The 23,742-nt window shown below is 43.5% G+C and overlaps 1 protein-coding gene across 1 annotated transcript in view; it reads right to left on the bottom strand.

The window, feature by feature from the left end:
* The window catches only part of Hmgxb3 (HMG-box containing 3), a 47,547-nt gene extending 26,153 nt beyond the window's left edge, over positions 1–21,394 (bottom strand). Inside the window, exons 1-7 of the mRNA XM_050157851.1 lie at positions 20,792–21,394; positions 16,540–16,675; positions 15,666–15,840; positions 11,294–11,791; positions 9,996–10,094; positions 5,017–5,148; positions 1,392–1,810 (exon numbers count right to left, since the gene is read on the bottom strand). Coding sequence (XP_050013808.1) covers positions 1,392–1,810; positions 5,017–5,148; positions 9,996–10,094; positions 11,294–11,791; positions 15,666–15,840; positions 16,540–16,673 — 1,457 coding nt within the window. The 5' untranslated portion in view covers positions 16,674–16,675; positions 20,792–21,394. The remainder of the gene's footprint in view (positions 1–1,391; positions 1,811–5,016; positions 5,149–9,995; positions 10,095–11,293; positions 11,792–15,665; positions 15,841–16,539; positions 16,676–20,791) is intronic.
* Between the last annotated feature and the right edge of the window lie 2,348 nt (positions 21,395–23,742).

The following is a 23,742-nucleotide window of genomic DNA, read 5'->3' as shown; positions in this document are numbered from 1 at the left end:
GGACCCAAGTTCTATCCCTGCACCCACATGGTGGCTAACTATCAGTAACACCAGTTTCAAAGACCTGATGCCCTCTTCTGGTGTCTGCAGACACCAGGCAGACACATGGTTCACATGCAGGCAGATACCGGCACACACACAATAAAAATAAATCCTTTAAAAAAGCAAGTAGGAAATACATGCATACATAAACATGCTTGTTTAAAATTAACTCTACACAGTAGAGAACTGGAAATATTGACTATCCCTGGAAAATAATGACTACATAATGGGACAGAGAGAAGATTTTAAAAAATATTTCTTATACTTTTAAGATATGAGCTATATGAAAAAATTTTCTAGTCATTCAATCAAAAAAAAAAAAAACCTTTATAAATCCCAATAGAAACCATATGTGGGGAGTTGAAGAAATGGCTCAGCATTTAAGAGAACTGGCTTTTTTTTCTAGAGTTCCCGAGTTCAATTCCCAGTACCCATATGGCAGCTCCAAGACTGGACACCCTCATACTGATATACATGCACAGCAATGCACATAAACTAAAAATAAATAAATTATTTTTTAAAAAAAGAAACCACATGTGGAACTACAATACTTTGTAGAGGCCGATTCCCCAGGGGAGGAGGCTGTCCTGTGTATGTCAAGATGTTTAGTAGTTCTTCCCCACTTAGGCACTAGCAGCAAACCTGCTGTGCCTACTCAGCCTATCCCCAGCTGTGACAATCAAAATACCTCCCAACACTGCCAAAACATCTCTGGTGGGCAAAGCTCTTCCCAGTTGAGAACTACTGAGATGAGCAAGGAGTCTTCAGTTACAGAACACGACAGATTCTGGGGTGCTCCATTTAGAAGCCACTTAAGCCTCTAAGAAAGGAGGGGAGAGAAAAAGCCCAAACTTACTGACTTTCTATTTGGAAAATACCAGTCTGAATGCTTTAAAAGCAATCTTTCCTAGTCTATGAGATACTGTTTTTCATTTTTTTTTTTAATATCCAACTCAAGGTTTTTCAGAACCAATCAAGAGACATCAGGTGACTATGTCAAAGATCAAACAGAAGCCAGAGATAGTTAGGACTCACTGAGTCTGACCACCAGCCACGGAATCCTACCAAAGGATCCCAAAAACATGGTGGGTTTTTTTGCTTTTGCTTTTTAATCTCTGACCACATCCTGTACTACTGCTTTAGGAAGACCGACAAGAAAAGATGTGCAAGGAGTATAATAGCAACATATGGATGGCAGAGTGTGAGGGAAAGGTAAATCACACCGTGTCTCTCGGGCTCTGCTGCCTCTCTTGGGACTGCTGTAATGACATTCTCAGAGCAAACATGGGGCCCTTGCTTAGCTGCTGTTCTAAACACAGTCCCAATAATATGTAATTACACTGGCATACCCTGGAGACTTTTTCTGAGCTGGAAGTAAAGTGGAGGTGCTGGTCCCCTCTGCTGATGGTGGTATGTCTGGTCCAAGACTGTCATTCTCAGTTGTCCCCAGCGTGACATCAGCCTGCATACCACTCTTGACAACTGATGTCTTAGTTACCGCTGTATCATGATTCCTGGGAACTTCCTTGACGAAAAGATGATCATCGGAGATAATCACTTCCTCCCACTCATTCTCCTCGCCTACTTCTCTTGGAGGAGCTACAGTTAAGAGCTGGCTTACAGCCTCTGAGTTCTCCAGAGTCAGTTTTGAGGCATTTTCCGGAGAGGGCTTTTGCTCAGTGGTGACAGGCTGCTGACCTCGTTTGATCACTGAGCCTTTGGAGGAGGCACCGGGAGCCAGTTCCACTTTGACTTTGCCTGCCTTTTCCTAGAAAGAACAAGAAGACCTTATACACATGATGGCAGCTTGCATATGATAATGACATTCAAAATATTCTCTAATTTGATTCGCTTAAGAACACATGAGTAATAAATAAGGACACTGAGTCAGGTCAGTGAAGAGTCAGGATAAAATTGACTTTATGGCTTCTGTTCACTAGAGTGTTGACACCTCGGGAACTAATCTAAACTTCTTGACATGTCCCTTTTTCATCACATATTGGCTGACTGTTCCATGTCCACTTCTTCCATCTAGAAAGAAGCTATTATCTTGTAGTCTTAAGTTGTTTCCTTGGTAGCCCTTCTATGAGACTCAGTTCATCCTAATGTGCTCAGGTTCACACTGTTTCCACTCTCTTGGAGCAAACCTTTAGCCCCAGAATCTTTCAGGTAAGTCATATATGAATGACTTACACATTTCTAAAACTCAAATTAATCCACACACATTAATTATGTTAGAAGTCTCACTATGTACCCTGAGCCAGCCTAAAACTTGCTAAATAGATCCATATACCAGTTTGGCCTCAAACTCTTAGATATAGGACTCTCAGCTCTATCACGTTGTATGCCTGCATGCAGCCAAGCTCCCCGCCATGAATGAACTGAACCTCTGAACTATAAGCAAGTCCACTCAATTAAATGTTTTCTTTATAAGAGTTGTCACAGTATTGGTATCTCTTCATAGTAATAAAAACCTTAAGACAGTTACATAGCTAAAAACTTGGAAAACAGAAGTTTGAACTCTAGGAGTAAACTCTAGAACTACATTTTTGCTAGTATTTCCATCTCGGATGTCTCCCAAAGGTCCAAGGGAGGCCACTATTAGGAGGTGGTGAACCCTACCAGGTGGGGCCTAGAGGGAAGTTTTAGGCTCATAGAAACATGCTGTTGAAAGACTGTGGGATGCCAAAGCAGTCCTTTCTCTCTTGCTTCCTGGCCATAAGACAAATGGTTCACAAGTCCTCTTTCTTTTTCTACCTACACAACGGCATTAATGCTTCTACAAAAACCCTTCCGGGGGTTGGAGAGATGGCTCAGTGGTTAAAAGCACCAGTTGTTCTTCCAGAGGTCCTAACTTCAATTCCCAGCAACCATATGGTGGCTCACAACCATCTATGAAGGGATCTGATGCCCTCTTCTGGCATGCAGGTGTACATGAAGATAGAACACTCATATATATGAAATAAATAAATCTTAAAACAACAAAACAAAACAAAACTCCTTTCCTGTCTATTCTAGTCCTTCTAAGTGTCTGGTCTCTGCAAACTGAGACACGATTGCCTCATCCATTCATTTTGATTCTAAAAATTTACAATCTCATGTAAAGAACAGGGCAAGTACATGTTTTATCCAGTCAGTGCCAGCTGAACAGTAAGTTACCCAAACACACAGTATTGAACTATGATGCTCATTGATCATGCAGATGCCCGGAAGTCCAGCTTCAGAGGATCAGAAACCCTACTATGACCTCTAAGGGCACATACCCACACACAAACACATACATATGCACATAATTTAAAGAAAATAAAAGTGTGCTAGAGAGATGGCTTGGCAGTTAAGAGCACTGGCCCCGCTTCCAGAGGACCAGGGTTTGATTCCTAGCACCCTGGAATGGCTCACAACTCCAGGTCCCTCTTCTGGTCTCCTGCAGCACTGCATACATGTAGTATACTTACATACATGCAGGCAAAACACTCATGCTGAGAAAATTTAAAAAATAATAATAATCTTTTTTTTTTTTTTTTAAAGGGTGATAACTGTTGAATAAATGTGTTAAGGGCCTACAGAGACAGCCACTTGTTCTTCCCTCAGGAAGCCCCGGTGCTTCATGCAAGACTAACATTTACAATGAGCAATCTCATCATTTTGCATTCATTTTAAGCATACAAAACCAGAAAGAGACAGAGAGATAAAAGGAAGAAGGGATGGTGGGAAGGATACACACTGTAAAGTCAGAATTTGACTACAGAAAATGTGGCATATGAAAGGCCCTGAGCTTAACCCCCAGCACCATGGAAACTGAGCATGATGAACACTTGTAACCTCAGTACTTGAGGCAGAGGTCAAAGTTTAGATGTTCACTAGTTTAAGGCCAAACTCTGTCTCAAAAAAATGAAAGAGAGAAGGAGAAAGAAGAAAGAAAGCAAAGAAGGGTAGTGGAGGGTGTGAGGTGCAGGGAGAGAGTAAGCATACTCAGAGTGGACTCTGAATATCAGCTTAAGGACTTTAATTTTCAATAGCTGCTATTAAGAGAGATCTTGAGCTGGGCAATGGTAATTTTTGCAGTTTTCAATCCCAGCACTCAGGGATCTCTGTAAGTTAGAGGCCTGACTGGTCTACAGAACGTGTTCCAGTACAGCCAGGGCTACACAGAGAAACCCTGTCTTGAAAAACCAGAAGGAAGGCTGGGCAGGTGGTGCACACCTTTAATCCCAGCACTCAAGAGGCAGATGCAGGCTGATCTCTGTGAGTCTGAGGTCAGTCTGGTCTACAGAGGCATTCCAGGACAGAATCCAAGGTTTCAAAGCTACAGGGAAACCCTGTCTTGAAAAACAAAAACAAAAAACCAAAAAAAAAAAAAAAAAAAAAAAAAGAGAGAGAGAGAGAGAAAAAAGGGAGAGGATCTTGGGCTAAAGAATGAAAAGACACAAGCAAGCCATCATCAGACAGAACTATGTAGTTAGTGTAAACTGTTAAAATTCAAAATTAATTTAATTGGAAGTGAATAAATTACCACATTGTAATCATTTGTGAAAAATTTTGCAGCAATTATGCAGTTCTGGTAGCTTTGAACTCACTAAGTAGCCCAAAGTGGTTTTAAATTTCCAACCCTGCCTATCTCCCTAGTGCTGGGAGTGCAGGTATGCACCACTATATCTGGCTAAAGATAATAGTTTTAAGAATGCTTAATGGTGGATAGATAGATGAAGGGTGGAAATCCTAGAAGCTTGAGGAACACTTTATCTTGGCATATCAGAAGTGAACAACAAAAGAGATCCTGTCTTAAAGTGAAAAGCAAGGACCAACACCCACAGTGTTTTCTGACCTCCATGAGGGACACAGCATGCATGCACTTGAACTGACTCAAACTAACAGGCACACACACCCAAGAACATCACACACACTTTACAAAGATTAAAAACAAGTCAGGGTTAACTTAAAAACAAACAAACAAAAACACTGAATGAACCTTACCTTTGGTATCCACTTCCCTCCCAGGAAGTTACCACAAGTTGGGCACTTAGGTGGCTTGTGCCTAGTGACATAAGTAAAGGAACAACCTGGGCTCGTGCACGCCCCATGGCCCCGGCGGGTATATGTAGTAGTCTATAAACAAACAAACAAATAAGAGTTAAGACCAAGAATCCAGTCCAAGACCACTGACTACTATAACCACAATATGCAGAGGACAACAGCTTAAACATTCAAGACACCACAGAAGGTCTGTTAGAAAGGTCCTTTGATACAAACTCCCCAGGGCTACACAGGTGATGGCTGTTAATGAACAAGGTAGCACACAGTGCTCAACACTGTATCAAAATCTCATTCTATCCCCTTAGCAATGTTTGCTATTGTGGCTAATACTGTTGAAATGTTTTGCCTCAAATCATATAGTGGGGTTGGAGTGATGGTTCAGTGATTAAAAGCACTGGCTGCTCTACCACGGACCCAGGTCTGATTCCCAGCACCCATATGGTGGGATTACAACTGTCTATAACTTAAGTTCCAGAGGATCTGACACCCTCTTCTGTCCTCCTTGGGCACCAGGTACAGATGTGGCACACAGACATATACGCAGGGGACACACACAAACACACAAAAACAACAAAAGCATCAAGATTTTTAGTTGGGTGTAGTGCTGTACACCTTTTAAACCTATAATCCCAGCACTTGGTAGGCAGATCTTGAGTTTAAGGCCAGCTTGGTCTATATGGTGAAATGTTTATTAAACTGCTAATCCATAATTTCTCTAGCCCAGCCAAAAGCAATCTAAAATACTAAACTGCCACTAGTCACCTCTGCCAGGAGGCATAAGGAAAAGCTGCCCATCATTGTGGCACTATGCATGTCAAGAATAAATGCCAAGTGGAGTAGCACTTGGGAAAGTTAGGAAAGACACCACACTTTAGGTTCCAACTTTGCCATCGACACACTGAATGACCTAGGTAGTCACTTGGTTTTATCCTCTGGAAAAACCACATCTTCTGGTCACAGAGGTATGCCAAGGGCAAATGTCCAGAATGGGGAAACATGCATAGTAAACTGTAAAGGATTTTACAGTTCTGAGATTATTATAATCAGGACAAAACCTCTCTCATCTTTCCCCAGACTAATCCAATACTAATAAAGACTCTGCATGTCAAATACCTACAGAAACAGAATACAAATGTAAGGAAGGCAGTCCTAGAAACAGTTATTGTGAGCTTGGAAACACTCCCCAACAGCAGCCTAAGGAACAGTAACACTAAACAAAAATGCTGATGCTTAAAGCTATTTCAGCCTTAAAACACAGAAAAGTGAAATGAAACACTTTTCTAGAAGAGCCTGGCTCTTGATAAAACAGTCACTTCCAGGAAGATAAGGTTTCCAGAAAAATAGCCAATGTCTCCGTCAATCAAGCTGCAGTGGAAGGTCCTATTTTAAGATGCTGCTACACAAACGTTAGGATCTGAGTTTAGATTCCAGCACCAGTGCAGAAAGGTGTGTTCCTAGAGTCCCAGAGCTGGAAGAGGACAAAGGTTAGCCTGACACCGAGTCTAGCAAATCAGTGAGCTCCAGGATCAGAGAGATCTCAGTCTCAGCAAGCAAAATGCAAAGAGACAGGAAGACATCCTTTAATTTCCATACACACACGTGTATATGTGTATACATACACACACTGCAGCAACTTTCTCATCCAAGGATACACTACTTAGCTGGAAACAATGGCACATACCTGTCCCTACCATGTAAGCCCCCCTTTATAATATATATATACACCTATTGATTTCATTGCTCTGGAGAACCCTAATATGTATTTTGGTACCAGGGATGGAGCTAAATATTTCTAGACTATATGGCCATGTGGTTTAGAGGCCTTTAGGCCTGGTTTATGCAAGAAATCAAGAAGTTTAGACCTATGAGCAACAAAAGCTCTAGAATCTTGTAAGCAAAGCCCACTAAGCAATTCTGGTGGAAATTCAGAACAGTATGCCAACAGAAATGCAGGCAGTAATGGCCTGATTTATCAGGCTTCAGAGAAGACCAAGGGCTATTGAGAACTGGGCTAGAGTCCATTCTATTATAGTCAGAAATATATCTGCAGTCTTCCTGTGTCCTGGTAACTTGAGTAAGGCTGAATTAAACGTAATGGACCATTTCTTTAGCAGAGGAAATCTCAGGACACCACAGCATTCAGGCTGCAGGATAGCTACTGCCCACAGCTCTGATTCAGATCTACAGTGAGGGGGAACAAAGACATGAATATACAAATGGAGAGGAAATGAGCGAGGCAGGGATAGAGAAAGTAGCTGTAACTCTTAACGAGAAACCTTTAGCTCTAAACTCAGACACAGGCAAGGTGGCCTGAAGGCAAGACCCTACCTCAAAGGCTCCAGCTCTTGAAAATGCAAATTCAGGAGACAGTCTGGACTGGGAGATAGGCTGAAAGAGTCCTCTACTCAAAAACAATCAATCACCTGGAGAAGTCTTCCCAGGTCCAGCTGCCAAGGCACATGGAGGCCACTAAAGCTTTGGCATGTGTAGGCAGGACTACATCTTGATTGAGCAAGACAACGTACCAACACTTTCTACATGGTTTTGTAGACATGCAAAATCAAAGACTTATGGGGTCATAGAGACCTGCACCTAGGATCCAGAACACCTCTGTGGCCATGTAACATGTAGCAAGACCAGAGTCCTCACAAGGAGGCCCAGAAACTCCTGTGTGATGGTAAAGATGCAATGGAGACCTCAGAATGTTGAAGATGCTAGGATTGTGGGATGTCTGCTAAGACTTCTGGCACAGACTAGAAAGGCCACATGCTCTGCAGGCAGTAGAGCTGGAGAGTAGGTCTGCCTAAGCCTGCTGGAGCCATGATGATGCCAGGACAAACCCTAGCTCCTGGACCTGGAGCTACAGGGTACAGTGTTTGTCCTGCTTCGTTTTCATTCAACCTGTCCTTGCTATCCTGCCACTCCTCCTGCCACTTTATTCTGTGCCATTATATGCTGGAAATACCTTTGATTTTGCAAGGGCCCACAGTTAAGAGACTGACCTGAGCTCTTGGAACAGACTCTGGACTCCGTGTTAGAATGGGTAAGACTTTGGGACTCCTGGGAGATAAACTAAATGCATTCTGCATTATCAGATGGCCATAAACCTTTTGAGGGCTGGGGTAGAATGTTATGATTTAAAGGTGATTGTGGGTCCAGCAGAGTAGCACACACCTTTAATCCCAGCACTTGGGAAGGCAGAAGCAGGGGGATCTCTCTGAATTAAGAGTCCAGCCAGGTCTACATAGAGATATTCTGTCTCAAAAATAAAAACAGAAACAAAAATTTTTTAAGTGGTTGTGAGCCAGGTGGTTGTACATGCCTTTACTCTCGGCACTTGGGAAGCAGAGGCAGATGGATCTCTGAGTTGGAAGCCAGTCTAGTCTACAGAGCGAGTTCCAGGACAGTCAGAGCTACAAGGAGAAACTCTGTCTTGAAAAACAAAAACAAACAAAAAAACAGTGACTGTGTCTTGGTGTCACAATAGCAAGGGGTAGACTTTTCATGTCAACTTGGCTAGATTCATAATCAAATAGGAGACACCTTTGGGCACGTCGGTGGGAACATTTCTGGAGAGATTTAACTAGAGGAAGACCCAACTTAAATGTGGGCAGCACCATCCCAAGAACTGGACTCCTGCTGAATACAAAGGGAAAAAGAAGAGATTGACATGAGTACCATCATTCAGCTGTCTGCTTTCTGACTAGAGATGCTGTATGACCAGTAGCCTCACACTCTGCTTCCTTGCCTTCCCACCATGACCGAGGCAAAAATAAAATAAAATAAAAATTAAAAAAAAATTCCCACCCCAAACCAAAAACAAACCTAACCGTATCAAATATAAATGCTTTTCATTAGACTGTCTTTGTTTTACATCTAACTACATGCTGCCTATAAAACAGAACAAAACCTTAAATATAAAGTTACAAAATGGATAAAAAAAAGCATGGAAACAAACTAGTTGCTAATAGTAACTAATAAAACCAAAACTAAAGAACAACACAGTAGGCTTCAGAGCAAACAACATTACTCAAGGTCATTTCATAATAATGAAGTGGCAATTTATGCAGATGACGTAACAATCCTAATGTTTATGTAAATAAAGTCCAAATGTATGGAATAAAAACTAATAGGGCTTTAAGAAGAAACAGAACATCCACAGTGACAGTTGAATGCCTTCTCCTAATAGCTGACAGGACAGACAGATCAAAGATCAGCATGGATACAAAGGAGTTGAACAATATTATCAATTATCCTGACCTAATCTGATATGAATGCAACGTTCTACTAAATCAACAATGAAACCTACCACTTCAGCCAGGTGTGGCAGCACATGTCTTTAACCCTAGCACTTGGGAGGTAGAGACGGGTGGAGGCCTGGTCTACAAAGTGAGCTCCATGACAACTGGGGTTACACAGTGAGACCTTGTCTCAAAACAAAACAAAATTAATTTCTAAAAAGTCCCCCTTTTTACTACATACTGCCAGGGACTAAGTAGTTCAGAATACCATTTATAATAGCATCAAAATCATGAAATATTTAGGGATACATCTCAGCCCTGTGTGGCGTGTGATGGGAAAACATCAACTGAGTCAAGAAGCCAGAGCCCTGGTTTACGTCCTCGAGGATTTCAACTCCTCTTTCTCTGGGCTGTTTTAGCATCTGTGCGGTGATAACGCTTAACTAGATCAGTGGTTCCACAGTGTTCTGAAACCTATCCTCGGGGTGTTTCAAGAAGTCTATATACTTGGGGGAGTTCACAGGTACTGGGGAGCTGTACCTACAGGGCTCCTGACCGTCAACATGTGGCCCAGGGAATTCCAAACTGCTGGCTCCCATGTTCTAAAGCTTTAAGACCTTGGAAAACTATTTTTAATAGGAGAGAATGCTTATAGAGCCCTGATTCCCCAATACTGACCAGCTTGATGGAGGAAGGGTTCTCCACAACCGAGTAAGCAGGCAGAGGCAGCATGATGAACTGAGCGGTTGGAGCAGAGGAGCTATTCTCACTGGGATCCTGTGCACAATGGAGAGGACAGTTAAACAGTGTGCAGAACACCAAGGGCATCCACAGTACTGGAAGGCTGCATCAAGCACAAAGTGCCGACAATGTGCTCATCCAGCATGCTCAGCAAAATAAACAAGCACCGTTATCTCAAAATAAGATAACACAGAAACGAAGAAAAAATTATACCACAGATGTGCTATGATCATTTCACAGGTGAGAAAACTAGAGCAGTGATAGCTTAGGGACCCCCAAGATCTCATAAGCACTTAGTAAAAAAAATCCAATTCTTCTGACCCTATTAACATATTCTATAAGTGGTACTGGAACCATGGCTCGGTGGTAAAGAGCTGGCTGCTCTTCCAGTGGACCTGGATTTGTTCCCAGAACCCACAAGGCAGCTCAAAATTGTTCTTTACTGCCTCCATCAGATCAGTGGCAACGGTTTACAATCATAAAATAGCATCGCACAACAAATAAAAGATATAATAGATCTAGGATAGAGCTCTTTAGGCCACCTGTTCTTCTGTACCCAAGTCATCACGTATGCTATACCACACTGCCCCCTTATCCTGAAGGGGACTGGCACTCCTCTAGGATGCTATCCTATCCAGGGAAGAAGAGGGACACTGTAACTAGGACATTGTGGCAGTTTTCCCAGAGTCAATGAGATTTTTGCTTTCATCTCAACCAAGAATCCCTTGGTTTAGGGATTTTTTTTTCCTTTTTAAATAAAAATTGGGGCAATAAGCACCTTTATCCACTGAGCCATCTCACTAGCCCCAGAGTTGTCTGACTTTCTCAGGTCTTAGCTCCATAACCTTGTCCTTAAAGAGAATTTTTCTTCCTATTCCCATCTAAATCCAAAGTTTCCTCCAGTAATTCTCACATATAGTTCAAGATGCCATTGTGATTTTTTGATGTTTTTTTTTTTTTGAAAGAGACTTCAGGGCACAAAATCCTGACTGGCACTAATAGCATGAAGTTCTTGGCTTTGACTCACAGACAGCTTCAATCCATTTCCAGCTCTCTTGCTAATCTTATCTTATGTGAGGAAAACTCTCATTGGGCTAGACTGAGAGGTGGTAAGATGCCTGCGAAGCTGAGAACTCTGGAGCAAGTCCAAGGCCTAGAAACATTGAGTTATTATACCTATACCCTCCATTATAAGAATGCCAGCAAGCAAAAGACATTCGTGTAAAGCCACTTACCCTCATGACTGTTACCACTGACAAGCTCTCTCCAACCTGGGAGTGTGGCACAGTCAGGCTTCCAGTGGGGACATCTGGTGAGCCATTTACTAAGGTCTCTTCAATTACTAGGCTTGTCTGGTAAGGTTGGTGGCTCTCTCCTACTTCCAAGGACGCCTCCTCCAGGAGCATATCCTGGCTGAGGATCTCTGAGGTGGCAATCTCCTGCACAGCACCTGGCTGGGAGAGGGCTCCCACCTCCTCAGCCAGGGCCTCCACAGCGAGGCACTGCTCGGCCATGCCTGCATGGCTGGTTACTATATCCGGGGAAGCATGAGACACGAGAGCAGATCCTTTAGGGGACATCTGGTTCTGAGCCACACACAGCTCTAGCTGAGGGCAGCTCCTGTCTTCCTGCAGGGTGCTCTTGGGAATGATGATGTAATCCGATCGGGGAAGGATCTTACGGAAACCTGGGATGTCCGGAACCACAGCAGTCAGTGCAGAGAGCTTAGAGTTCTGAGAATGAGAGAAATAACCAGAGATGAATGTATGAGGAGTTCAAGTCGTTTATATTAGCCCTAACTCAGGAAAGATCAGCTGCTGTCAACAGCAGTGTCATCGTCATTGGGATGAATGTACCTCACTTGCTCAAGAAACTGCAGAATGGATTAGACTCTGCTGTTAGGTCTTTTCAAAGTTCTAGGGATTGAATTGAGGGGCTTGCACATGCTGAGAAAATACGCTACATCTATGGCACTGAACTTTGGGTAGGGCACAGATCTCGGCTTCCAAAACTGGGAGCATGAACACCGAGTCTACACAGTCTTGAGCAAATTCTTTTCCTTCTTGAAGCCTCGGCAACTACCTGTTTGCTTTTTAGTGGTTTTCCTTTTAAGGAAAAAAAATACCAAAACAAGTATTACTAGAGTAGCAGATGGTTTAAATACGTATGAAAAGCAACGATACAGAAGACTGAGATGGAATTCAAGATGGCACATCAGGATTCTGACCTCAGTAATTCTTCCAAACTTACAAGGATGAGCAGGCCACAAAGCTAAGAAAGCTTTGTGAGAGAAATGAATTATGTATGATGAGGACTAAAAGGCCCTGAATATGTTAATGAGGTGCAGGGAGGAGACCTAACATCTTAAAACTCAGAAATTTGTTGAAATTTGTGATTTAATTTTTCTCTAAAATAATAGTATTAGTATTATCAGTTAATACATGAGAAAATCAAAGTCAAAATTCATGAGGTTAAAAGTCCAAGACATAAAATTAGTAAGAAGTAAAAACCTGAACTCTGCTTTTTATTTTTCTTTTAAAAGATCAAGACCAGTTCCTAGAAACATCCCCACATAGCAAATCCATTCTCAAAAGGGGAATTAATGTTTGATATTTTTTTGAACTTAAACTAAAAGTCATCCAGTAAGAGAAACAGAACAAAGTGAATGGTTAAATAAAAACCCAAGTTTAATGGGAAAAAAAATTTCAAAGTACCTTTTAAAGGCACACTAAAATCAATTACAAGAACATCTTTGGAGATCTCAAAAGGGAGGGTCGATGGGACTACTTAAGGCTCAAAGGCAGCACTCCAAGATAAGAGTTAAAGAAGCACTCAGACGAAATGTGAAGGTAGACAGAACTGGGTCCTTTACGGAACTGCAGAGGTAAAGGAAAATGGCATTTTCAATACACCCTCAGAAGAAGACACATTAGGGCAACAAGATTAAGTGGTGGCAAACAAAGAATTGTCTGGACTAAAAGAGACAGAACAGGACTACATGACAAAACTATACAGACTTGAAGGACTAATGCAAAAATCACAGGTCCTGGACTGAGCAGGAAGTGCCATCAGTCTCTCAAGACGCAAAGTCCCGTCCGCACACCAGGCAATAGAGGACAGCTCAGCACAGAAACTTCGCCAAGCCCCAGTGCTCATTAACCAGCACCTTTTCTTCTTACATGGTACTGTATTTTTGTTGTTTGTTAGGTTCTTTGTTTTGTTTTTCGAGACAGGGTTTCTCTATGTAGCCCTGGCTATCCTGGAACTCACTCTGTAGATCATGTTGGCTTCATCCTCAAGAGATTCACCTGCCTCTGCCTCCTGGGTGCTGGGATTAAAGATGTGTGCCACCACAGCCTGGCTGGATCTTTAAAAAATGTTTTATATTTAGTTATTTTACATGTATGAGTGTTTTTCAGGCATGTATGTATGTGCACCACATGTATGCTTGGTATCCAAGGTCAGAAAAGGGCATCTGCTCCCCTGGAATGGAGCTACAGATGGTTGTAAGTTGCCATGTGGGCAGACCAGGATCCTGCCAGAAACAGCCAGGTATTCTTAACTGCTGTACCATCTCTCCACCCCTAGTACTGGATTTTTTTAATCTACTGAAGAGTAACACTTATGGATTAGATCAGAATCTGCCAAGAACTCAGATAAGTGATTTTAACTTTATCTATTTAGTTTTATGAGTGTTTTGCCTAGATGGCTACACAGTACATGTGTGCCTAGTGTACTCAGAGAGTTTAAAGAAAAAAAAAAAAGGGTAGGAGAATTAATCCACCTGGAACTGAAGTTACAGATGCTGTGAGCCACCACTGGGTGCTGGGACCCAAACACAGGTCTTCTGTAAGCACAGCACGTGCTCTTGACCACTGAGCTATCACTCCAGTCCTATATTATACATTTTTGACTGCCTACAAGTTCCATTTTGCAGATCAGAAAACTTATCAGTTCAAAAATTTAATTGATTCTTCCAAAATTATTTACTGATGATAGTGGTAGACATGAGTAAATATAAACAAGCACACGAATAAGCTGGGGGAAAAAATCACCGCAGATGATGTAAAAAATTCAGTCTTGACAAAAAAATCATTCCAGAGTTAGTTGAGATTATTAGACGAAAAAGTTTTGCTGCCTTTATTTACTGTTTTAAAAGAGGCTGGCTCTAAGGATGGAACCCAGGGCAATTATGGTCTGCCACCGAGTTCAATTCCCAACTCCTAAGACTGCATATTTTAGAATATGGAAGCCATAAGGAATAGGTATTCTTTTCTTATATTTTACCTTCTCAGTCTTACCTTTGCTGCGGTTATTTCCTAGACTTGTTATAAACAAATCATCTAGCAGCAGAAAAATACACTAGCATCTTCTAGACAGTAGATTAACACAAAGCTACTGGAGGAGGAAGAGGAATATCTAGAAAGTAAGGTGAAAATAATCTGACTGGCAGTGACAGACTCAGTTAAGAAAAAGTCCAGTTCACCTACAGCGTAACTGTTGATAGCTTTGTTCTTTACATTTCCAAAAAAGAAATAGGAAACAGTTGTCTAAACTTAGAAAATAAATAAATAAAAGTTTAGGTTAACCGGTTTTGGTCTGCAATCATGATAGAGTTCCTATGGGAATTTCCAGTTATTCTTATTGTTTTTGGTAGTAGCATTTGTGTGTCTCCCTTCTTTGAGTTGTGCTGGTGAAGGTTCGCTAGACGCCTGAGTTATTGTAGGCAGTGTTGGCAATGCCAGTTGGGGCCAGGCGGTGATGGCGCACGCCTTTAATCCCAGCACTCGGGAGGCAGAGGCAGGCGGATCCCTTTGAGTTGCAGGCCAGCCTGGTCTATAAGAGCTAGTTCCAGGACAGGCTCCAAAGCTACAGAGAAACCCTGTCTCGAAAAACTGAAAAAAAAAAAAAAAAAGGGCCAAAAAAATCAAAAACCAAAAATCCAGTTGGGGGAGGCACAGAGCTCACTGGCACGAAGTTTGTCTACTATGAATGAAATCCTGGATTCTGCCACCAGCACCATCAAAACAAGTGTATTCTGTCGCTGTGAACTGGAGATAACAAATGGTAGATAGACATCAACCTAAATTCATCCTCACTAGCTCTTCAGTTCAAGGACTGAAAGCCCCAGTCACCATCAACCTTGGCTTTAACCCTGCATTTCTCCTCTCTATAGTTCAAAAGCACATGGATCACACAAAGCAGTTTTACTTTACTGCTTTTCATACGAACCTGATTCCTGATTGTTATACCAGGCAAAACAACAGACGAACTATACCACATTCAATTAGTAATATGAAAACACAGTGTAGAAGAAATGCCTATCTAAGCCACTGTATCAAGGAAAGGATATTACTATGGGGATAAGGAGCTTCGGGTTACAGTAAAGATCAGAAAAGGAACCAGAGGCTCATTATAAAGAACTCAGAAAATGTCAGCTCTTTGCGCTGTTGCATTTAAAAAGAATGCAGACACAAAACCTGACTCAAGAAAGAGAATTTAAAAGCTTCTCAAGAAGATAAGAGTCATGAGAACAGAGGAGCTGGTCTTCCCAGGTCCTTACTGATTAAAACAATGGGGGCGGGGCGCTAAGAAAAAAATACTTACAGGATCCAAACCTTCTTTCTCTAGTTTGGCTTTCTCCAAGTAGTAACTTCTCTCAGCCACACTGAGGAGCCTCCAGCTCTCACTTATCTTCTTATTGATCTCGGACTGTGGTAGGTGGGGGAGCTCCTGCTGTACTTTCAAGTAGATGTCATAGTAATATAGAAGGTAGGCAGACCTGCAGAAGCAAGAAGGGACCTTACTTCATCTAGCCCTTGCCAGCTGGGGTCTTAGTCAAAGGCCAACAAAGCAAAGCAAAGTCAAACCTCTCAACTCAAAGCACTGTCTCTAGACAAGAAAAAAACCTCTGTATCACCCCCAGTCATATAATCAAATGTAGTCAAAGATGCAGGGTCCTATCATTCCACTCGCAGGCCAAGGTTACAGCAGAGGCTGACTACCCAGGTTTATTGCACACATACATCACTCCTCTGTCTTTGATCAAAAATCTCAACAAGGCTGAGAGAGGAAAGCAAGTAATTGTCAAAAGTGGTCCAGTGCTAGTAACATCAGTCAGAAGTTTTTAGTATTCAAAGTGAAGAGGAAAATTAAAGTGGATAATATCTATAGAAATCGCTGGCATTACTTATAACTTTAATGTTACTAATGCCTATTTTAAATATTTAAACAATGACAGAGCAAAAAATAACACAAAAAAGAATCCACAGATTCTAGCATTACACGGTACAAGTTCCTCTAACAGTCTGGAAAGATAAGCAAAGTCTGTCCCTCTGCACCTCCAGTCTCTCTCTCCCCCACAACATGCCCACTCAGACTCTGACAACTGCATTCTAAATGAATCTTTATCTTCTTCAACTCAGCCCTCCAAGCTGACCTGTTGAGAAATAACATCAACAACTAAAATATTAAAGCTAACCTGGGTTTCTTGGCCTTTTCTCCTTGTATTTTATACTTTTTCTTCTTCTTAGGTGGCCCAGGAGAAGTGTAATAAGCTTCCTCGATTTCTTCCATCACAACAGTTACCTCAGCACCATCATACGGCGCATCCATGGCTAGAGAAGAGGGAAGTCAACAGAAAGCTTTAAGTATCCAAGGCAAAAGGAACTGCAGCCTGCAGTGCGAATCAACTCTGCCAGGGTCTAAAGGTTTAGATATCTCCCCAGTTAAAAAGATCCTAACAAGCACATGTGGTACTTGATTCTTACAGATTCGAGGGCTCCATTGCAGCCTTGGGTGAGACTCTAAAAGGCAGGAAATCAAACGCTTTCAGTTAGTCTGTTCTTCAGGCAGATCAGGGACCACAGGTTTTGAGAGTCTTTAATGAAAATTTCTTAAGAAACCAAACTTTTTTTTTTTTTTAAAGAATACCTGACCAAGAGTTAGAAATTCCAGCCATACCTTATAGTTTTATCACTTTAAATAACAGTTTCAACTAAACATCTAATAAGGAACTTTATATGGAAGAGATTTACTCTGCCAGCTTGTGTGATTTGAGGCAGATCTTCCAACTACTTTAGATTCTGTTAACCCTTTCCTGCATGTTAAAAAAGTGGGTAGGGGCTGGAAAGATTGCTTAGTGGTTAAGAGCAGTTATTCGGTTCCCGGCATCCGTGTGGCAGCTCACAAGTGTCCACACCTCATTTCCAAGTGATGTCATGCTCTCTTCTGACCAACCTCCACCACAGGCATTAGGCATGCATGTGACGCACATACATATGCAGGCAAAACACTAAAATAAATACAATAAATAAATCCAATTTAAAAATTTTAAAAGAGGTCTCATCTTCCCAGACTTGTATATATGTGTTGGGGGGTTTTCCTGTGGGTACACATAAGGCTTAGGGTTCCTAACTAAGGAATTTATTGGTATAACATCAATACCAAAAGCAGTTGGGAAGGAAGAGTTTACTTTAGCTTTTAGCTCTGTATCGCAGTACATCACGAATGGAAGTCAGGACAAGAACTGAGACAGAGGCCATGGATGAGGACTACTTACTGACTTGCTCCTCATAGACTGCTCACTCTATTTTCTTCTTCAGGTTTTCTTTTTCTTTCTTTTTTTTTTTTGAGACAAGGTTTCTCTGGCTGTCTTGGAATTTGCTCTATAGATCAGGCTGGCCTCGAACTAACAGAGATCCACCTGCCTCTGCCCCTTGAGTGCTGGGATTAAAGGCGTGCGCCACAAGGGCTTCAGTCTGTTTTCTTATAGCACCCGGACCACCAGTGGTAGTCCTGCCCACAGTGAGCTGGGCCCTCCCACATCCATCATCAGTCAGAAAATGGAGGCTAGCCCACAGAATGACCTGGTGGGGGTATTTTCTCAATTGAGGTTCCAAAGCAACTCTATCTTTTCTTGAGCTGACATAAAAACTAGCTAGCAGGACACGCAGGGGAGTGGGTGCAAGTGTGTGCATGTGGAGCTTCCCGAACTGTCTAGGCCAGCCGCTCTCGATCCCAGCACTTTCTTAACTCAGATTCCTATGCTGACCCACAATAAGCCTTTCACCGACCAGACCATTCCCACAGATTAACAAGGCAAGACTCAAAAGAATTTAAGTCACATAATTGCTGGAGAACAGCTAAGTACTGTACTAATGAAAGAGTTCATTATTAAAGACTATCATCTGTAGTGAGACAGTTAGTAACCTGCCCATGGCCATGAGGCCCAAATATTGAAAATAGGTTTGTAATTTAAAAAAAAATTCAGCTCCTGGTCTTTTTCTTCACGTTGTGCTGTCACCAAACTTGACGAGCAAATTTTTCTACAAGGACAATTCAATAAACTCTGATGGAAATGGTCTCTATTAATCTTGTCCAATATAGTAGCCGCTAGTCACAGATCATTATTAGGCACTTGGAATAGGACTAGCAGCCAAAAATGAACTAATTTTCAATATGATGAACTGTAACTGTATGGCTAGTGGCTATAGTGTAGGACAACACAGATCTAAACAGAAACCTTACTGACATGTTGGAACATACTTGTAATCCCAGCGCTTGGCAAGCAGAGACAGGAGGATCAGGAGTTAAAGACCAGACCATGGTACTCAGATACTGCCTCAAAAACCAAAGCCAAAAAATAAACATTACTCTGACAAACCAACATAGCTCTCTGGTGTTAGCCTAAAATAAAACAAACAAACAAAACCAAAGCAGAATGAACAGCCTTTTTGTCTAGAAAAATAAAAAAACAGGCCTAAAAATATGAATGAATAGTTCACTGGGGTCAAGCACTAGATTGCAATTTCACCTCTTAATCCTTAGAGGGAGAAAGATCCCAGAATCACCTGAATTTAATGAGCGGGGAGCATAGTTCTTGAAAATCTCCCAAACAGATACCAGGAAATAGAGCAGTGGCAGTAAACACGAACAGGACCCACAGGAGTGGCATGAAGGCCACACACAGTTTAGACCTCACAAAAGATAACTGAGAAGAATAAAGATAAAGGGGAATCCAGGAGACTGAGATACAAGCTGAAATTCTTACCACTAAAACAGAAATATGTGTTCCACACCCTAAATGTCAGCTGTTTTTTTAGAGCTGAGGATGAATAAACTGTGCCTAACCCTGGGAGCTAGGCACAGCTCCTCCTCCCCTTTTGGCCTTTTCCTTATTTTTAATGGGTGTGAGTGTGCTGTGTGCATATATTCACATGTGTAGGTGAAAGTATGCAGTATGTGGTGACCCAAAATTAATGTCCAAAATCTTATCAGATCACTCTTCTTTGAAGCAGGGTCTCTCACTCAAAACCAGAGATGGCTATGACTAGCCTCCCAGGGCTACTATTACAGACAGGCCATCATACTCACCTAATACATGTGTGGGTCTAGATCTGAGCTCTCACTCTCGTACAAGAGCTTTGCCGGCCGAGCCATGTTCCTAGCAGCCAAGCAATACTTCTGACAGACGTAAAAACTAAACCCCCTCCTCTGTTACCCCCAAACACACATTTCACCCCACTTTTAAAAAAATTACTATTTATGTGCATGGGTGGTTTTGCCTGCATCATGAATGTCTGTGCACTGGTGCCCACAAAGTCCAGATGACTTCATCAGGTCCCCTGGGACCTGGGTTACAGAGAGTTGTGAGCTACTGTGTGGGTGCTGGGAAATAAACCTGGGGCCCCTAGAAGAGCCAATTCTCTGAACTGCTGAGATACTTCTCCAGCCCCACTCTTAAAGGTACACGGCAGGTTACAAACATACTCCTAAGGTGTTTTATACTTGTGACTTCTCTTCCTCCAATCTTCCCTAAAAATGTAATGGGGTGGGGGGAGCAATGGGGAAGCTCACTTCCTAACAGTCATAGTGAAACCTAATGAGACAGTCCACACTGTGGCTCTGTGAGCAAACCGCAGATTGGTTAACGGCAGGTGCAGTTCACGTCAAGGGCATATGGGGGTCAAACTTTTTGCCCTATATATATAATCGACTCCCTGGCCCTTAACAGCCTTGTGAAGAAAGCAGTATTACTCCAGCGGAGCGCCTGTATGGAAAGAATGGACAACGTGTTTTAGTGGCCAGAACTAACCAAGTTAGTTACACCTTTGGGCATGAAAGGATTATCTTGGGTTTCTGTTTGACTACAGTGTCCTACACCTGGGTCCAAGTTTGTTTTCAGATCCTAGGCCTTGGTAAAGCAAAGCAAATAGATGCAGAAAAATATGAAGGTCAGAAACAACAGGGTGTGGTGGTGTGCCTACAGCCAGCCCCAGGGTTTAGGAGATGGAAGCAGAAAGACCGGGAGTAGTTGAAAGCTCATCTCATCTACTGATGAGTTTGAAGCCAGCCTGAAACCCTGTCTCAAACACCAAACAGATGAGCAGGGGTGGGGCGTCTTTTGAGGATATAAGATCTGAGACCTAAAAGCACTCTTACAGATCCTTAAGGCCTTAAGCATGCTACGTTCCCTCTTGAAGCCGTAGTTTTCTTAACTGTAGCCCTTGAAATGAGATACTTTCACTACCCTACCAAACCTTCCGTGAACCTCAGGTGATGGTTTCTGGCAGCTCAGCCACGGGCTACCTTCTTTCCCTCTCTGAGCTGTCCCTGAGGTACAGACTTAAGGGAATGGTGCACCGGGTAGCACGAGGCAACAGAAGCTGGAGAGGCAGCCGCAGGATCCGCACTCAGGTGGCTGGGCAGTTAGCCTAGTGGGCGGGACTTACCCGGAGGAGTTTGTGAGCCTGGCGGCTCACATTCCCGAGGGTACCCGGCCACGGGGCTGGACAGGGGTGCCGGTCGGTGCACTCGCGCTCCCCGCTGTAGGCGAGAGGCGGCTCCAGTCGTGACAGCGGTAAAAAGAAAGTGGAGGCGAGAGCTCGCGCACGCATCCCGGGGGCTGGAGGAACCCCGGCCCCGCGGCCCCGCGGCCCCGCCCGGCGACACACGGCGCGGAGTCACCAAAGCCCCTCTCGCTCTCCCTCCGAGTTGCGCTGCAGGGTATGAAGGGCGAGCGGAGATCCGCAGGTTCACGCACAGGCTCGGCCGACGCCTGCCGAGGGCCCCGGGGGGGGTCAGGCCCCGGGAAGCCCGAGGAAGACAGCAAGGACGCGAGCTTCTACGCGGCACCGGCGCGCTGCTGGCAGCGGCGACAGCACACCACGGATCGCCAGGGAGACCCGTCCCGGCGGCCCGCGCGGCGCACCGGAAGCGGACGGCGCGCGTGATTGCGTGCGACCCCCGCGCAAGCGCAACTGGCGGGTCCTCTGTTGGAACCGATTGGAGGCTTAGGGGCTAGAGGGTGGAAGGGGATCCGCTGAGGTGGACGGACTGCTTCCGGCCAAGCTCACCGGAGCCGGAAATAGGGGCTGAGTTTGTGAAACCAGAAAGCTGAGAGGCTCGGGATAGGGATGTGGGACGGTCAGGTAACAGGGCGGAGCTCTAGCCGAGCTCGGCCTCACCTTTCAGAACTTTCTCGCTCCTTCGGGTTGAGGATGATACGTAATGTTGCTCCAGGCTTCCCACCTCGCTCCGGTGAGCAGTAACAATAGTGAATTTTCTGGAATGGAGAGCTCTGGGAACGAAGGGCTGAATTAGATTTTCACGTCATAGGTTGTGCCACATTTAAACACGCTCCTGCAAGACCGCTTGCACATGCAGTGCTAGTCTTTCCTATTTTCCACCTGCCACTGTCACCACCTTGCCAAGCTACCATCGTCTGCCGGTTCTTCTCACCTCCACTCTGATCTCTACAGTCAACACAGCAGATTGGTCCGTTTGCATTGCCAAGTCTGATCGGGTGTCTTGTCTTTGAGCCTAGGAATGTAGCTCGGTGGTAGAGGGCTTCCCTAGCCTGTGCTTAGCTTTGAGTTCAATCCCCAAGACAATTTTTTTTTTCAAACATAATAGTTTGACCAAAACAAAAGATTTGTATTTTCATCGCCCCGTGTCTACTGTCAGTATCAGTAGTTTTCAAAACAAGTTATGACATTAATATATAACCTGACACCATGACTTCCATGATATGTTAACGGGGAGGTTTAAATTATAGATATGAGAGAGAGAACAGCCGGAAGAATCTGAAAGAGTTCAGAGCAGAGAGAGAAAGAAGCAGACTGAACATGGCCAAACAGACTGGACCTGGGTGAAAGAAGTGTCTGGTCCAGAGGAAGCTCCATTTCCCCCCAAACTTCAAAAGGCGGGGAACACAAATGGCTATCTGTGGTGCCATTAGCATACCAAAGCACATGCTGGCCTCCAGGCTCCCTCAGTATTACAAGTACCTGTTAAATATTTCAAAGTCCATGCTAGCCTCCTAGCTCTTACCACCGCCTCCCTTATCCTTAAACTCCTTCCATCCGTCCTGCAGTTACTCATTCACCTTATAACCCTGCTATGGTATGCATGCTCCCCCACCCATCTCTCCGCTCTACTCCTGCACCTCTCCTGGCCAGGTCCAGTCTGCTGCTGCTGTTCAGTCTGCTGCTTTCTCTCTCGGCTCTAGACTCTTCCGATTGCCTCTACTGTTCTCTCATCTCTCCAATTGAAACCTTCCCCTTAACAGTGCCGCAGAGTGGTTATACCATCCGTTTATACAAGGGGGAGAGGAGGGAGCACAAAACTAGCAGGGTTATAAGGAGAATGAGTAGGTGAGGAGGGAAGCCCAAGAGCCGGAGGGAGTTTAAAGAGGGGAGGAGATGAAAAGAGTTAGGGTGGACTTTTGAAATGTGTAACACGGATTTGTGATCCTGAGGGAGCCAGGCCGGCTTGAGCTTTACTATGCTAAGAGGCACCACAGAAAGCCATTTGTCCGTTCTGCAAGTGATAGGTAGAGGGGAAGTGGCATTACAAGTCCCTGAGGAATACTGGCTTTTCTCTAACCACAGAAATCCTCCAGTATTCAGGTTGAACCCATTTGTGGGTATTTGGACCTACTGCCTTTTGGGGTTTGGGGAAATGGAATTTCCTTTGGACCTAACAATTTGGAGCATTACATGTCTCCTGCTCCAAGGAAGCTGTATTGATCATAGAGTGCTTCACATAGTGTATCCTCTGTGATTGGTTCCCAGCTCAGTAAATTACAGTAGCATCCACTGGATTGTTCAACACTCAAACCAGAAACCTGCGAGTTATCCTTTCTGCCTTGGCTTCACACCTAGCCCACAGCCCTACCTGACTGCCTCTCACCATTTTTTCTAATCCAGCTTTCCATATCTGATCTGGACCCTTACTCTGCCCCCAGCTGGTGCTGGTGGTTGAGCTCAGGACCTTGTGCGTGTACCCTGCTATGGAGCCACACTCTAAACTCTATCATTCCCACGTTTTTCTCTGCTACCAATTCTTTATACAGCAGCCATTTTTTTTCTTGTTTAAAGCCTTTCAGGAACTGTTGCACTCAAATTAGCCTTCAAATTTTGTAGGGTCAACTCCAAGTACAACAAAAATAAATACTGGATAAACAGACAAATTTCAAACTCTTCCTGCTGGATGGTGTTTTGTCTGACCAGAAAAGGCATTTATTTTAAATCTCCAAAGCTCTAGATTGGTGTCTTAAGGTTTCAGTCGCTGTGAATAGACTGCGTGACCATGACAACTGTTATAAAGGAAAACATTTAATTGGGTGCCTTACAGTTTCAGAGGTTTAGCCCATTATCATCTTGGCAGGATGTGGTGGCAA

Source organism: Alexandromys fortis, unplaced genomic scaffold, assembly GCF_014885135.2.
Source record: "Alexandromys fortis isolate MF-2015 unplaced genomic scaffold, M_Fortis_MF-2015_v1.1 scaffold_94, whole genome shotgun sequence".
In the NCBI taxonomy this organism is placed as follows: domain Eukaryota; kingdom Metazoa; phylum Chordata; class Mammalia; order Rodentia; family Cricetidae; genus Alexandromys; species Alexandromys fortis.
The sequence above is the reverse complement of the archived record's forward strand: the minus strand, read 5'-3'. Positions and strand labels throughout refer to the sequence as shown.